This window comes from Osmerus mordax, chromosome 9 (assembly GCF_038355195.1).
Source record: "Osmerus mordax isolate fOsmMor3 chromosome 9, fOsmMor3.pri, whole genome shotgun sequence".
NCBI classification, from domain to species: Eukaryota; Metazoa; Chordata; class Actinopteri; order Osmeriformes; family Osmeridae; genus Osmerus; species Osmerus mordax.
In genome coordinates, this window is record NC_090058.1 from 14,530,104 (window position 1) to 14,547,576 (window position 17,473).

The following is a 17,473-nucleotide window of genomic DNA, read 5'->3' on the forward strand; positions in this document are numbered from 1 at the left end:
TGACAACAGCTGGATTCAATCACGGAAAGACAGCCCCCTCGAACGGAGGCGCGCGTAAAGCTACCCCAGAGTAGTCGGAGGGGGGTCATGTTGACTGTGAGAGCTCCGGTTATTGTGTAAGAGGCTACATTAATCAATATGCAGTTTAAGGAAACATTATAGCCACCGTAAGACTTTCTAAAATAATTTACAGCAGAAAAGAACAAACATGTAATGAACACCAAACCAATGACCATAATGATGTAATTTGCATAATTACGTTAAGATACAGATCCTAAATTAGACATATTACGGGGAAAAAATTGACCACAGAACACAACTGGTTGAATTGAAGAAACAGACATGTTGTAGGGGTATATCTTTATTTCATCAGAAAAGCAACATACTCAAAGGTGCCTCATACTCAACATAATACCCTCCAGTTTAAGGTGATTTGATCTGTTTAACCACTTCTAAACATGAGTCTGAAGAACCTGGACCCCTTTTCATATTTTTGTCTACATGGAGAAGCGTCTGTAACATTCATTCTGCAGTCTTTTGACATGTTACACCGTTGGCTAGCCTTCATAATCTGTTAACCTTTCAATGTGCAGTTTTACAACTTGTAAATATATATTTGTATTCATCATTTACAAACCAAATCATACACTATTCCAAATAGCAAAAACGTTAGGCACTAAGCCCCCATAAATATGAAAAATCACCCATTTACATATATATATAACTATATAATAGTCCTGCCATTAAACTGCAGTTTTATAGTCTAAGTCCTCTGATCAAACCACACCCGTAATTACAGCTATAATCACCCCACTATGTAGCATACTACCGTCTAGCTGTCTGGAAAATACAAGATTTAGCAGAAATGTCTGTATAGTTTTACCAGATGCACAGAGGCACATAAATCTGCAGGCGAGGCTCCAGACAGCACCAGGCAACCCTCTGTCAGACGCCAGATCACACTGTAGGGATAAAATAAGGGAATAAATGGCAAACAAAAAGAAAGAAAATCTTCTATTTGTGGTTGTAAATAACCACCAGTTCTGTAGCATACTCAGAGGCCTCCTTCACATACACAGGAGATGATAGTTATTGCACTGTTGCATACAGGAAGCCAGCAGATCTTCTTAATTTAAGACCTGTAATGTTGCCACACTGTGCTGAACCCTTACACAGTCCCCCTGTGTGAGAGAACACACAACCTTTTCCAAAGGAACTGTTTTTCAGTTCTTCAGTTCAATCTCTTCAGACGTAACTAATCCAAACAGAGAGGGTGTGTGTGTGTTTATCAGGGTCCATAGTTTTGGTGAGATGTCTGGATGGACAAGTCAGGACGCCCAGATCCGCCATCTCAGTCCATCTCGTCACTACTTGAGTAAGTCCTTGAGCACGTTGCCGCCGCTGGCTTCCGATGACACGGGCACGGGTGTGAAGGTGGGCAGGGCGTCTGAGATGGGCTTCATGAGCAGGTGGCCCCCTGCTCCCCCGGAGGCGGCGCCCCCCTTGCTGAGGAGGGGTACTGCAGCAGACCGCGGGGCCAGGAAGGGGTTGGACTCGCCGGCTCTCCTGACGGCTGCCATTCCTCCTGAGAGCAAACGGGTCAGAGGTCAGATGAGGAGACAAAGGGGTCATTGTGTGGAAGCCTTGGTGACCAACCAGGGCCAGGTCACCTAAGGGCGTAAATATGAGGTGCCTTTGATTTGCTTCACAGTTTGCACTATGGCTACTGAGCCATGTGGTCTATAACAGCAGGTAAGACAAATCAGGAAACACCAAAGCATTTAACACCGTTTGCTTAAGGCCCAGGTTTGGTGGTGAAGAGGCTTCCTGAGTGACTGAGTTAATGTGCCAGTACCTCCCAGAGGGGTGGAGCTGCTGGTTCTGCCTGGAGGAGTGGGGTTCAGGGGCTTGATGTCGTGGATTGACAGCCTGGCTGCGGGCAGGGCTGGGGTGGACTCCACCTCCAGGAACTTCACAAACATTTCTGAGAATGACTGCAACACAAAGATAAGACCAGGGTTGAGTGTAGTTTGACAGGAAGATAATGTGTGTGACTGTGTGCGTGCGTATGAGTATGTGTATGAGTGCATGCATGTGTGTGTGTGTGTGTGTACTGACCGTGTTGAAGCCCTGACCCTGGGTGGGTCTCTGGGGGGTGTTTGGGACACTCTGTACTGCCCTGCCCCCCAGCCAGCTGGACACCCAGCCAGTTACCCCATGACGGCTGTCCTCATCCAGCATCTGGAGACACAGAGACTGGGTCAGCTCTCCACCAAGATCCCTGCTCTTCTACTGACGCCTGCTCTTCTACTGAGCCCTGCTCTTCTACTGAGCCCTGCTCTTCTACTGAGCCCTGCTCTTCTACTGAGCCCTGCTCTTCTACTGAGGCTTGCTCTTCAACTAAAGCCTGCTCTTCTACTGAGCCCTGCTCTTCTACTGAGCCCTGCTCTTCTACTGAGGCCTGCTCTTCTACTGAGCCCTGCTCTTCTACTGAGCCCTGCTCTTCTACTGAGGCCTGCTCTTCTACTGAGGCTTGCTCTTCTACTGAGGCTTGCTCTTCAACTAAAGCCTGCTCTTCTACTGAGCCCTGCTCTTTTACTGAGCCCTGCTCTTCTACTGAGGCCTGCTCTTCTACTGAGCCCTGCTCTTCTACTCTGCCCTGCTCTTCTACTGAGGCCTGCTCTGAATACGAGGTCTGCCTCCAGACACTACAAGTTGTAAACACTACTCAAGCGGAAAAATTCAAAAGCATGAAGAAGAGGAGAAGAAAAGAGGGGGAAGTGGAAAAAACAGTGATGACAACTGGGTCTTCATCTAGCCCTCATCCTCCAGTCTGTTTTGCTTTAGGATTGTTGGGTAATCCGCTCTGCATAGCTGGATGGGATCCCGGGGGAGCCTGCTGGATGAGGAAATGCTTTCTCTGCTGGTGGAGCCCAGACTGGATTTAAGGGCGGCTGGAGGTACGAGCGATCAGATCTCCCCGACAGTCTACTGGACACTGACTACTGAACACAGTTTATCCACCCAACAGTATAAAAACTGAACAATGTCCATCTACTGAACATCGCATATCTACTGAACACTGTATATTTACTGAACACCGTCTACTGAACATAGCTGCTCATATTACGAATTTTACAAACCAAGTAGAACGGAACAATCCTAGTGTGTGCAATGTATTTGACAATATTTTGTAACCCTGCTTCAGCAGTGGAGTAGCAGGGAAAATGCCCCAACGACGACCACATTCTGGAACAGCTGTTGAGGATTTGAAGGAGCGCGCGTCTTAAGAGGTTACACTGGGGTGACTGTTAACTTCAGAACTTACGTGTTGAAAGGTTATAGTACGTCAGCGATGAAGACATGGATGATTCACGTATACTGCCCCCTGCCAAGACTACATAATATACTTACCTACCCTGGGAAGTCATTCTCACTCTCTACAGAATGAGTGTAGCTCACTACCCCCTTACAGTCAGCTACCAAGGAGCGGCCAATGAAAACATGACCTGGTTGAAATTTATGAAGGATAAGAAACATAATCATGTTGGCTTGGATAGGGTCAACCGTATCAGCTGTGCGTTTAACATTACATGGACTAAACCGTTTCTGGACTGTGGCAGTGCAGAGGCCTGACTGGCTCCATCCCTGCTGCCACCGCTGAGAGAGACGGCCAAAGGTCAAACACGAAAAAGAAACAACTAAAGACAAACATGTATAAACAAAAGGGTTGAGAGAAAGAGAGAGAGAAAGGGAGGGAGAGGGACTTAAGAGGTGATGAAAGGAGAGCGTGGCGTCACCTGGATGACCTCCTCCCGGTCCAGGCCCAGCACGCTTCCCATGAGCATCAGCACCTCTGCTCGCTTGTTCTTGGGCGTGTGGAAGTAGCCCATGAACAGGTTGCGCATCAGGACCCTGGGGAGACGGCGCACAACAGGCGGGTCACTCAACTGGGCCCAAAAAAGAATCCCAGGCTGAAGAGACAACACCTGTTCATACTGTTACATCAGGTTGTCCACTTACTTATCCACCTTTCCCTCTGTAGTGTTCAGCAGGCTCATCAGCTTGGTCTGGGCCTCCTCCAACATCTCCTGACGAACGTCCACTGCAAAACAACAACACGTCAACAACAACACGCTTGTCTCAGGGCCCCGCACCTTCGCACTGGACCCAGTCCCGTAGGTAAATATACTGGAATCAGTCCCGTAGGTAAATATACTGGACCCAGTCCCGTAGGTTAATATACTGGACTCAGTCCTGTAGGTTAATATACTGGACCCAGTCCTGTAGGTAAATATACTGTACCCCGGCCTTGTACAGTAAGTTGAACAAATACATGCGCTCACGGATGTCTGGGGTGGCAGAGAGCAGTGGGGGGGGGGGGGGGGGGGGGGGGTTACGACTACCAGCGTGTCCAAGAATTCCTCCTGATGTAATAACCCACGTCTGCTCCTGATAGGGCGCCAGCCGACGACTGGAGAACCTGAACTAATATGTGGGAAAATCTTCCTCAGGGGTGCTGGGGTTTGGTGTTTTCATTTGATTTATGCTGTTTGTGGTTGTTTAAGCTCTGATAAGAACATGAGAAACGAGAGTGTTGAACACGTGAAGGAATGCCAGAGGCCTTCAGAAGGTTCTGGAAAGGAGCCTGCTCCGCTGAAGCTTTAGCACACTGAGAATGGAACACAGGAGAGACCTGCTGTTCACCAAGCACCTGGAAGTCAGCACAGACTATGAAATGTACGTTCTGTCAGGAGAATGACAGCGAGGCATCGCAGAAATGTGCCAACCATCCACAACATCTTCAGGCCAGCCAGCGGGTCTTTGAACCAAGACATAAATCAGCCGATGAAAGACTGAATTGAGGAGACATTTATGAATGTTTCATTAAAGTCTTGTGAGGACACCTTTTGGAGGAGAAGTTCTGATCTGGGTACTGTAACTTGTCTGTCTTGTCTGAAGCACGTACCACACACTTTTACAGTGGAGCGGTCTGAGATGGATTAAAGCTAAGCTCCCGTCCCTCTACTGAAGCGAGTTCTGCATGGTTTTCAAATCCGATGTGAAGCTAAGACCACTGGTGGCACAGAAACTATACAGGACTTGGTTCAGTAAACTGAGACAGGAGTGAAGACAAGGTTGTTAGCGCCACGCAGTTTAACAGTTAACCACTCCAAGGCAGTCTGTGGTACCCCAGTCTTGTGAGGACACCTTCTGGAAGGGAAATCCCGATGAAGGTAGCCCATCTGCCCACCTTGCTTCCTGAGTTCCTCCAGCTGCTCCTCCTTCAGGTCCAGCTGGTCGGTGAGGCGCGAGGCCGAGTCCAGAGCGGCGTTGGCCTCGTCAAGGGTCACCTGGGAACCGGAGAGGAACCACCATCATACCCACGCTGTGCTGCTCTCAGATCAGTGTTTTAATGCTTTGTTGTTGCGTGTAGAAATAAGACGTGCTTTACATAAGGCATGGTGTAGTCACCATGACTAAGGGGAGTTGAATGATGATGATTGATAACACAGCTGGAGTCTTGATTTAAAGAGGAACAAACTGAGTGTGTGTGCGTGGGTGTGCTCTGGATAAGAGCGTCTGCTAAATGACTAAATGTGTGTGTACGTGTAGGTGAGTGTGTGATATTGTGTGTGATGTGTAGGTGAGTGTGTGTGTGTGTGTGTGTGTGTGTATGTGTGTGACGTGTAGGTGAGTGTGTGAGTGATGTGTGTGATGTGTAGGTGAGTGTGTGTGTGTGTGTGTGTGTGTATGTGTGTGATGTGTAGGTGAGTGTGAGTGTGTGTGTGTGTGTGTATGTGTGTTATGTGTAGGTGAGTGTGTGTGTGTGATGTGTAGGTGAGTGTGTGTGTGTGATGTGTAGGTGAGTGTGTGTGTGTGATGTGTAGGTGAGTGTGTGTGTGTGTGATGTGTAGGTGAGTGTGTGTGTGTGTGATGTGTAGGTGAGTGTGTGTGTGTGTGTGTGTGATGTGTGTGATGTGTAGGTGAGTGTGTGTGTGTGTGTGTGTGATGTGTGTGATGTGTAGGTGAGTGTGTGTGTGTGTGTGTGTGTGATGTGTAGGTGTGTGTGTGTGTGTGATGTGTAGGTGAGTGTGTGTGTGTGTGTGATGTGTAGGTGAGTGTGTGTGTGTGATGTGTAGGTGAGTGTGTGTGTGTGTGATGTGTGTGATGTGTAGGTGAGTGTGTGTGTGTGTGATGTGTAGGTGAGTGTGTGTGTGTGATGTGTAGGTTAGTGTGTGTGTGTGATGTGTAGGTGAGTGTGTGTGTGTGATGTGTAGGTGAGTGTGTGTGTGTGTGTGATGTGTGTGTAGGCGGCCGACCTGCAGAGCAGCAGCCTTGTCCTCCAACAGCAGGGCTTTCCTCCTCCACTCGTCCCTCTCCCTCCTGTGCTTATCCAGCTCTGAGGAGTACATGGCCTTCTCCTCTGTGAACGCACACATGACAGCAAGCCAGGGCTAGGTGTCAGCACATACCCTGGGCTTGCCACTCAAACAGTCACCAACGTCCAGGGAGGAAACCCATACACCAAACTCCTCCACTGGAGCCGTGCGTGGTGCAGGTGTGGGCATGGGTATAGCTCAGTGGTAGAGGATGGGGATGGCTTTTGTTCTGCTTGCAGTCATTCAGCAGACACTTTGATCCAAAGCTACATACAAACGGTGCACACAGTATAAAGTATATATGTACAAGTTTGTGCTGGTGTTTGCGAGGGGCGTGAACGTGCCTTGCTGGAACTGCTCTAGCACCATCTGCAGGTTGGAGAGGGAGACCGCGTACTGGTTGACCTGCTCCTGGGAGGCGTGGAGCTGGAGCAGGGCCTTGTCTCTCTGCTTCACCACCCCACTCAGCTGCTCCTGCAGGGACTCCACCTGCAGGCTGGCCTGCTGGCTGGGGGGGGGAGGGGCGGGGGGGAGGGGGGAGGTTTAAATGACTGACTGTATAGATAGAAGTACAGTTACAGGTCAGACATCATGACATGCATTTGTAAGTTGCTTAGGATAAAGGTACTAAACTAACTACTTTATTTTTTAGGAGATTTTAATCTCTACACATTTTATTAATGTTAAAAAGAGTGGTGTATCACAACAGAAACCGCAACCCACAACCCCCACCACATCTATTTCTTATTATAACCCGCCCCTCCACAGACCAACCACCACCAGGTCCAAAGCAGACAGGAGACTGAGAGCACCAGGAGGTACCTGGCGTTCTCCACGGCGCTGGAGGATGTGGCCAGCCTGTCGTCCAGCAGGGTCACCCTGCGGCGCAGCTCCGCCTCGCGGTCCTCGGCCGCCAGCGCCTCGCGCGTGTACGAGTCCTCCGTCTCCAGCAGGTGGCTCCGCAGACGCTCCAGCTCCAGGTTCAGACGCTGCTCCTTATCCTTCATGCGCTGCAGCTGTGTGTGTGTGTGTGTGAGTGGGTGGTGTGTGTGTGAGTGGTGTGGTGTGTGTGTGTGTGTGTGTGGTGTGTGTCGGTGGTGGGTGGGGGGTGAGGGACAGGAAGGTTATTCATGTGAACAAGTGTGTGTCACTGCAATGCTGATTGCAGGAAATAGGATTTATTTACATTTATCTACCCTCCACATCAAACACATCAAATTCAAAACAACAACAATCAATGAACAGATACTAGTCCAAAAGAATAGAAATAGTCAAGCGCAAATAACAGTCGGAAGGAGTGGAAGGCGCGACGGCTGCGCCAGCCCTCCGGTGCCCAGGGTCCCACCTCGGCCTGCACCGCCGTGGTCTCCATCTGTTTCTGCTTCAGCGCCAGCATCAGCTGGTCTCGCTCCTGCTGGAAGGCCACGGCCCGCTCCTGCATGGAGCGCAGCTCGTTCAGCAGCTGGTTCAGCTCCACACTCTTCCCCTGGGAGAGAGCGTCACGTCACACACACACACACACACTCAGCAGGCGTGTCCAGCCAGGGGGACGGAGGAACAGCGCAGGTAGAACAGGAGTAATAAGATAGTGTAGTGAGGAGTAGTGCACGTAGTAAGGGCACAAGATCATCTGGGACCAGAAGTAAACGGTTCTAACAGTATTTCAGTGGTTACCATGAAAACCAGGGACCATTAGTCACCACAAAGGCGAAAGTTTATACAAATATGATGTAAGTATCATGTACGTAATGTATTCATTTTAAGAGTATATGAATACATATATACATACGTATAGATTCGGGGAAAACAATTTGGTATCCAAAAAGTGTTATTTACAGAAGAAAAAAACATTCAAGCTACTTCCAGAGCAGCGCTGACCTGATCTCTGTCCTTCAGCATTTTCTCCATGGCAGCTGTCTTCTCACTCATGGCGGAACGCTCAAACTCCTTCTCCCTCAGCATGAGCGACACCTGCATGTTGGTCTCCTGCAGCGCCCGGAACTCGGACTCCTTCTCGCGCGAGCGCGTCGCCACCGCCTCGTTCTCCTCCTTCAGCTTCCTGCCGTCCATCTCCAGGATGAGCGCGCGCTCCTTCAGGTTGGTGACCGCCTGCTTCAGCACCTCGTTGTCGCTCTCCCGGTTCCTCAGCGCCTCGCTCACCTGGCTCAGGTGGTCCCCCTTGGACTTGATGAGCAGGTCCTTCTCCCGGACGGACCGCTGCAGGGCCTCCAGGCGCTCCCTCACCTGCCTCGCCTCCTCCGCCTGGCCCCGCTGCTCGCTCTCCGACGCCGACGCCGAGTCCGACAGGCGGTGGTTGTTCTCCTGCAGCGTCCTGACCATCGCCTCCCTCTCAGCCAGCAGCACCCGCAGCGACTGCAGCTCGCGCTGCTGGGTCTCGCCGAGCACGGGAGCCGCCCCCTGCAGGCTCGGAGGCTCGGCCGCCAGGGCAGGCCCAGAGGACTGGTCGGCGAGGGGCGGCTCCGGAGACACGCAGTCCAGCTTCCCCAGCAGGACGGCCTTGGTGGTGCTGAGCTGGCTGATGGTCTGCTGGACCTGGGCCAGCTCCTGGCTCAAGCTCCCCAGCTTCCTCTCCTTCTGCTCGTAGCTCTGGATGAGGCGGGAGTAGTCGACGGAGAGCTTGGAGCTGCAGTCGCTGTCGGCGGACACCTGCCCCTGCAGCTTGAGCAGCTCCTCCTGCAGCTGGGCCGACTCGTGCTGCATGTTCTTCACCGTGGTGATCACCTGCTGCTTCCACTCCTCCATCTTCTTCACCTGCTGCTTGAGCGTGTCCCTCTCGTGCAGGAGCTCCTCGAACTGGTTGCTGCTCACGCCCCCGGAGCCGGCGCCGGCCTCGCCCCCCGAGGCCTGGAGGACGCTCACCAGGGTCTGGCACTTCTGGGTCAGGGCGTCAATCTCGATGTCCTTCTCCCGGATGATGCGAGACAGGTTCTGGATGGTCTCGCGGAACATCTCCTGGCTGCCGGACGGGTCGCTCATGGTGGAGAGGCGCTGGTTCTCCTGCTGCATCTTCAGCAGCGCCGCCTCCTTGCCCGCCACGATGTCCATGATGCGATGGTAGTCGGAGCGCAGCTGGCTGTTCTCCCGGGTCTTCTCGTTGAGCACGGCCAGGACCTGCTCCCTCTCCACCGCGTAGGCCTGCAGCTGCTGGTGGAGGAACATCACGTCCTGGGAGGGGCCCCCAGACATGCGGGCGTGCAGGGCCTGGATCTCGCGGTCCTTCTGCGTGATCAACTGGGACAGCTTGCCCAGCTCGTCCCGGGACACCACCAGCTGGTCCAGCTGCTTGGCCAGGGAAAGGTTCTTCTCGTTCAGCTGGGTGATCTCAGTCTCCTTCTCCTTGATGCCCTTCACCAGCCTCTCGATCTCTCCCTTGGACAGGTCGTGCTTCTCGTTGCCGTTCTCCCCGTTGAGAGACTGGGTCTTGTCTTCCTGCATGATGACCACTTCCGGTACGGACGGGGGCTGGTTGTGGCGCCCGGCGAGCCCCTCCACCGCCTGCAGGAGGCGGGAGATCTCCTGGTCCTTGGCGTGGATGAGCCGGTCGTAGTTGAGCGTGCTCTGCTCGTGGCGCGAGTGAGCCTGCTCCAGCTCGTTCTGCTGTGCCTGGAGGGACTGCTGGGACGCGAGCAGCGAGGCCCGTTGCTCCTCCGTGGCCCTCCTCAGGGCCTGGGCGTCCTCCTCCAGGTTGCTCCTGGAGGACTTGAGCTGGGTGATCTCCGTCTCGAGCTCGGTGATGATGTCCAGGGTCCGGGGCTCGGCCAGGGGCTGGGGCCGGCTCTGTTGGTCCCTCAGGCGGTCGAACTCCTCCTTCAGGTGGCTGTTCTCCTCCTTCATCCCTCCCAGCTGCCTGTCCTTCTCTTCCACCGCCTGCCTCAGCGCCTCGACGTCATTGGAGGCCGCCAGAAGCCGTCCCTCCGCCTCGCTCCGGGCCTCGGCCGCACCCTGCTTCAGGGTCTCCATCAGGGCGTCCTTCTCCTTGAGCAGGTCTGTCAGCTGCTTCTGCCCGGCCACGGTCATGGCCAGCATCTCGTTGGTGTCCCTGTGGTCCGACGCCCCCTGCTCCACGTCCCTCCGGAGCTGGCCGATCTCCAGGTCCTTCTCCTGGTTCAGCCTCACGGCCCTCTCGTGCTCCGTCTGCAAGGCAGTGGCGTCCAGGGAGCGCGCCCGTGTCAGCTCCTCCACGGTGTGCTGGTACTGTCTGGCCTGTTCGGCCAGTGCCTGCTCCACCTGGCTCAGCTCGCCCTCCAGCTGGCTCTTCTCCAGCTTCAGGGCCTCGATGCGAGTGTCCTTCTCCAGGGCCAACCTGCTGAGGGCCGCCTGGCCTTCCCTCACCTGCCGGCCCAGCTCCTCCGCCCTGCCCGCGGCCTCTTCGGCCTCCGCCTGCAACCTTCTGTTCGCCATCTTCCCCTCGTAGTCCTCTGACATCACTTTCTCGTGGGAGTTCCTCATCTCGGCCAGCTCCTTCCGGAGCTCCTCCAACTCGCGCTCCTTCTCGGCCAGCTCCGCCCCCCCGCCCTCGGCCCCTCTCTCCCCCGCCTGACGGAGCTCTGCCCTGGCAGCGGACAGCTGCTCCTCCCGCTCCTGTAGGCTTCTCCTGAGCTCCGACGCCTCTCCTCGCGCCTCGCGCCCCTGCTCCGTAACGTGTCCCAGCTTCTCTCTGAGCTCCTTCGCTGTGCTCTCCAGCTGCTGCTTGCCCATGTGCAGGTCATTCAGGGTGAAGGCGCTCTGGCTCAGTTTCTCCCTCTGGGCCTCCAGCTCCAGCTGCAGCGCCCCCCTCTGGTCGGAGGTTGAACTGAGCTCAGACAGCAGCCTGGCCAACTCCGCTTCAGACTCCTTCAGCTGCCCAGAGAGCTGCTCCCTCACGGAGATCATGTGCTGCACACAAATGAGGAAAAAACCCACACAAAATAGTCATTATAATATAAATGATATACATTGTCAGAAAACATTTTTCTAACTCTGATGAAATGACATAAATGTAGTCATATATTGCATATATACAACATATTTATAAAGTAATTGGGTGTGCTCAAGCCTTCGGCTCAGCCACCTGACTCCCATTGCATTATACATTTAAGCAATTCAAGACTTAAGTACTTATGTACAGTAAGTAAGTAAGTAAGACTTTATTTATATAGCACTTTTCATACAAGAATTGTAGCTCAAAGTGCTTACAGTACAGTAAGTAATGTCACATTAAATCATGTATTTAAACTCAAGCTTGTGTGGTGCGTCGCTGTCTTCAATGCCACAGCCTAAACTTTATGTAAAAAAAATAAATAAACGTTTTTCATTTCTGGCGCATTCAAACAATCCCCTCAGCAAAGTTTGTCTAGCAACAGCAACTATCTAGTTATGTGTACATTTACCTATTTTTCTTACTGTACTAAAAATGACATGGATGTAACACATTCAAGAGCGACTAACGTTCCATTCTTTTTTCACGCTCAGTAACAGAGCGGGTTCGGTCCGGACCAGCTGTGTACCTGTGTGGCTTCCTGGTTCTGGCGGTCCAGTTCCTCCAGCTCAGACATGAGCGTGTCCCGGTCCTCCCGGGTCTCCTTCAGAGCCTCCTCCATCCTCTGGAGCTCCGCCCTCAGCCCCTCGCTGTCCTCCCCCTCCCCTTCTGCCCCACCCCGCTCCTCCGCACCCCTAAGCCTCTCCAGCAGGCCCAGCTGAAAAGCAGGAAAACATTGACCCTGTGGTTAAGTAACAAGGAATATAGGTTTCACAATGTTTCATTTTACGCTTGAACACTAGAAGTAAAGAACACAAGTTACACAATTCATCTACGCCGTTGAGAAGAGAGTTTTAGGTAACCTTTTCCTGTTCGATCATCTCCTTCTCTTGTCTCAAGGCCCCGATGAGTGTGTTCAGTTCTAGGATTTCTGCATGTTCCACCTCTGCTGCTGGTTCACTCTTTTAGAAACAACAAAATCAATAACTATTAAACTGATGTCAGTTTAATAGTGGATAAAGCCATCTGCCAAATGAATTTAAAAAGAATAATAATCAGCCTAAAGAGCATAAACTATGAACATTCAGTCAGTGTCCAGTCAGACTCAATACCTCAGGAAGACTCTTAAGCCTCATGATCTCTTTTTCAGCATCTGAAGAAAAAAAGATACATATAAACATTAAATACATTAAAACATACACAACAGAAATGTTGTCCGGATTCAGCATTCAAACTCTATACCTGATCAGACTCTACCTGCTTGCACCTCTACCTGACTGCCTGCATCTCTACCTGCCTGCATCTCTACCTGCCTGCATATCTACCTGCCTGCATATCTACCTGCCTGCACCTCTACCTGCCTGCACCTCTACCTGCCTGCATCTCTACCTGCCTGCACCTCTACCTGACTGTCAGCACCTCTACCTGCCTGTACCTCTACCTGCCTGCACCTCTACCTGACTGCCTGAACCTCTACCTGCCTGCACCTCTACCTGCCTGCACCTCTACCTGACTGTACCTCTACCTGACTGCCTGCATCTCTACCTGCCTGTACCTCTACCTGCCTGTACCTCTACCTGCCTGCACCTCTACCTGCCTGCACCTCTACCTGCCTGCACCTCTACCTGCCTGCATCTCTACCTGCCTGCACCTCTACCTGCCTGTACCTCTACCTGCCTGCATATCTACCTGCCTGCATATCTACCTGCCTGCATATCTACCTGCCTGCACCTCTACCTGCCTGCACCTCTACCTGCATGCATCTCTACCTGCCTGCACCTCTACCTGCCTGCACCTCTACCTGACTGCACCTCTACCTGACTGCCTGCATCTCTACCTGCCTGCATCTCTACCTGCCTGCACCTCTACCTGCCTGCACCTCTACCTGCCTGCACCTCTACCTGACTGCCTGCACCTCTACCTGACTGCCTGCACCTCTACCTGACTGCCTGCACCTCTACCTGACTGCCTGCACCTCTACCTGCCTGTAACTCTACCTGCCTGTAACTTTACCTGCCTGTAACTCTACCTGCCTGTACCTCTACCTGCCTGTACCTCTACCTGCCTGCACCTCTACCTGCCTGCACCTCTACCTGCCTGTAACTCTACCTGCCTGTAACTCTACCTGCCTGTAACTCTACCTGCCTGCACCTCTACCTGCCTGCACCTCTACCTGACTGTACCTCTACCTGCCTGCACCTTTACCTGCCAGAGCCTTCCTCAGCCCCTGTATCTCGTTATCCAGATGGGCCTTGTGCAGGTTCTTCCCCTCCTGCTCCTGCACCCGGGTCTGGAGCTCCACCACCGACGCTTGCAGCCGGGCGTAGTTCTGCAGCAGCTGTGCGTTCTCTCCCTGCACCTCCTCCTTCTCCTGCTGCAGGACAGCTGCGCCCCCCTGCGCCTCCTCCAGACTGGCCGTCAACTCCTGCAGCTTCCTGTCCTGTTGCTCCGCCCCTTCCTGTAGAGACCGGACGGTATTCTGAAGATCCAAGGTTCTGGAGGAGTCCAGGGAGGTCTGGCCGCTGCCCGCTGGAGGACATACAGATTAGGGGGGAAAAATGACCAAAAACATTAGTTAATTATTAATAATAATGATTATTTTGCAGATGCTTTATCCAAAACAACATACAGGTAGGGACTTGAAACTTCAAACTCTTGATCTGCAGACAAATGCTCTACCACTGAGCTTGAAAGCATGAAACAACATAAGAACTACAGGTCCTTATTCCCTCAAGCACATACCTGTCAGAAGGTAACAGCCTCTATGAAATAATTCCTCGTTGTTTTCCCTGTCCAACTGTTTAACCCTAAAGAGCCCCTGACTAACTCGTTTGGGAACTTAACCCCAGCCCACCATTATGGATCTGCTCCTCCAGCTCCTCCACCCTCTCCTCGTACTCCGCCAGCTCGGCCCGGTTGCGCCGCGTCACCTCGGTCAGCTTCTGCCGCTGGGCGTCCTGCAGGGCGGCCAGCTCGTGTTGGTGCTCGTCCACCTCTCTGCCCATCTCCTCTCGCAGCTCCTGTTCCACACACACACACACACACACACAGACACACACGCACAGACCATGCACACACACACACAGACACACACACACACACACAGACACATGCACACACAGACAGACACACACACACAGCGGCTAAGGCTCACAAGTTCAAGTACATAAACAACGTACAGTATGTATCCAGAATGAAACCGACATCCGTGAACATCTGTTCTATTACTATGATATAGTACCTAGTAACAACACATTAATCCTTTAGAATAACCAGTTCATACAGTTGGACTGGTGGTTTTTAAGGTGAAACTCACGTTTATGATCCTCTGGAGCTTGAGGATCTCACCCTGGTCACCGTTGCCGTTCCCTGGGGTGTTCGATGCCTGGTACGGAGCAAGGTACAACAGGTACATCACTCATATATGTCATGCACTGTCAATTTCTGTCATGTAGAGATCTACATTTCAGTTATGTTTTGTTATGTAGGGATATAAACATCAGTCATGTACGTTATTTTATATTATGTAGGGAGTAATGTATCTAACGTTATGTTATTTAGGGAGTAATGCATGTTATGTAATGCAGGGAGTCGTGTTTCTCATGTTGTGGAATGCAGGGATAAACACAGTATGAGGCTGGCTACCTGGGACACGCGCCTCCAGTGGCCCACCTCCGCCTCCAGCCGCAGCACCTCCGTAGAGAGGCGGTTGATCTCCTGCTGGGACCAGAGCACGTCGCTGAAGTCCATCTGGTCCCCGTGGAAACCCTGGTGGTCCCCGGGGGGGTGTGGCAGGAAGGAGGCGGAGGAGGACGTGGTGGAGGTGGCCACGGGGAGCACGGCGGGGCCGGAGGAGGCGGACTGGGTGGAGCTCTGCCACTTCTGCATCTCCTCCTGCAGGCCGCTCTGGCGCGCTTTCAGGTGGCTGATCTCCACCTGTGAAGGCAAGCAGACGGCACACTTCAGGACCCCTCCTGGTGGTGTGGGAGCGTGGCTGTGGGAGGGGCTCGCGCCTGCTTACATCTCTCTGCTGCAGAAGGCTTCTGTACTCTGCAGACTGCTGCTTGATCTGGATCTCCGAGGCCTCCAGCTTCTCCTCAAGCTCAGCGTGGATCTTCTTTAAACGCTCATACTGCGACAGACAATTATATGAGAGAGAGAGAGAGAGAGTAAATCACCAGTTGCAAAGCTTAGACAAACAAGGGCATGGTCAAGAGAATCTTTCATACACGCTGATCAGGGAGCCTCCAGACTAACCTCTGACTTCTGTGTGGCGAACGCACCCTCCACCTCCGCCAGCCTGGAGTTGGACACCTGCAGCTCAGTGGTGGCATCTGTGACGAGGCAGAAGAAACTTCACAAACAGCTCAGCAGCTACAACAGTGAACCAATCAAATACAGCCCAGCAGGTACAACAGTGACCCAATCAAACACAGCCCAGCAGGTACAACAGTGAACCAATCAAACACAGCCCAGCAGCTACAACAGTGAACCAATGAGTGTCACCAGTCACGGTTAAAGGAAATGGCTAGATGAGTGTACGTGAAAAAGGCAGCACTATTTTTTACAACCTATAGGTATGTCGTCAGACTACAATGTTGGCTGGTGTCTGCCTTGACAATGCCGTTGCAGTTGAATATGATCAGACTGAAAGCAGGTATTCTATCTGCATAGCTCCGTACCAACCTCAGGACTGGCCTGTCTGTCTGTGTGTGTGTGTGTGTGTGTGTGTACACACTACATGTGACATACACAGATGATCTGCTCAAACAGGTTCACATGACAAATCAGCTTGTACAAGCAGCACACAGACAAGCCTTCCTTGCAGAAAATCTTATCTATCACTATAGATTACACAGCCAGAACATTTTTTTTTACATTATGAAATAAGCATGATTGTTTTCTGTGTTCTGGTCTGGACTGATTACAGATTAGACAGCTTGACCAGTTTTTTTTGTAATAGACCCAGTAACCTGACCTGTGAGTCTAACAGTAGATAAATGTCTATGTTGGACTTCCATGATCAAAGTTCTCTTGTCTCCGTCACTAGCTTCAGTTAAAGCCTGTTTGCTTCTAAACAGCATGGTTGTCACTAGCTCAAACTGCACTACAAAAATGTACCACCCAAATACAATATACGCAGGGTGTATACGTTGGGTTATGTAGCCTTTACTACATAACTGGGGGGGGGGGGGGGGGGACATAACGTGATAACGTTTTGATTAAATTACAAGGCAATCTGTAAATAAGTTTACTGGCAAGGAGGTTACTGTAGCGAACTTCAGGATTACATTACAGCAGCATAACATAGCCAACATGCTATCCTAAATATAGGGTAGTCCACCTTCTAGACTTACCTCCAACCTCTTCCACACCCTCCAACAGCATATCTTTGGTAAACGTGGATATTTGTCCAGTAAAAGATTGCAGGCTCCCTCCAACCTGGCCCAAAGACTGACCCAGGCCAGAGCTGATTCCACCAAGCCAAGACATTTTTGCGAAACGTAAAAATAAACAAACACGGGCCAAATAATGTTATTGCCTTGTAGCTAGCTACTTTGCTAGCAACCTTCCTCATCCAGTTACTGTAGAGACTCCATTTAAGCACGTTAAGACGTTTAACAACTTGTAGATTTAGACAACGTGTTATTGCCGATAACTCTTTCTCGCCTTGTGAGCTGTCAAGTTCGGGACAGTTAATCGGACTTGCTAACGCAGGCTATACAAATGTAGCTAGCTAGCTGCTTAGCTTTTCGCTAGCTGTATTTTGTCGTCCTCTATGGTTTAGCGTTAACTGACAAGGGAGCAAACTAAAATTGGAAACAAAAGCAAAACACCGACTGTCGTAGATATATTCAATTTTGTGAACTGGTCGATATTACGGGTCGTTTTTGTTTTTCATTTTTCCATGGACTTCAGAGCCGGTTCATACAATACAGCTAGTAGCTACACTGCCAACTCGACTGCAGCTTCGCTGTCAAGAGTTTTGACGTGGACTCTGCAGCGCCATAGCATTATGGGATAGTGGAGGACTACCAGCATAATAAGGCTGCATTCAATGAACTCAGTGTTTCGGTAAGTTTGCATGGAGCCAGTGTGTTGACAAAAGCTT

General features: G+C 51.6%; 1 protein-coding gene across 1 annotated transcript; it reads right to left on the reverse strand.

Moving 5' to 3' along the window:
• Positions 1 to 351: 351 nt before the first annotated feature.
• trip11 (thyroid hormone receptor interactor 11) lies at positions 352 to 17,308 on the reverse strand. Its single transcript, XM_067243975.1, has 21 exons — positions 16,719 to 17,308; positions 15,619 to 15,695; positions 15,383 to 15,493; positions 15,007 to 15,297; positions 14,678 to 14,746; positions 14,216 to 14,381; positions 13,567 to 13,890; positions 12,474 to 12,514; positions 12,225 to 12,323; positions 11,891 to 12,079; positions 8,262 to 11,279; positions 7,729 to 7,869; positions 7,206 to 7,399; positions 6,728 to 6,891; positions 6,324 to 6,427; positions 5,255 to 5,354; positions 4,024 to 4,105; positions 3,801 to 3,915; positions 2,119 to 2,241; positions 1,856 to 1,994; positions 352 to 1,585 (listed from the first exon to the last, which is right to left on the reverse strand). Exons 1-21 carry the CDS (start codon positions 16,852 to 16,854, stop codon positions 1,368 to 1,370), a joined length of 5,901 nt encoding a protein of 1,966 aa, XP_067100076.1. The 5' UTR covers positions 16,855 to 17,308; the 3' UTR covers positions 352 to 1,367.
• Positions 17,309 to 17,473: the final 165 nt, after the last annotated feature.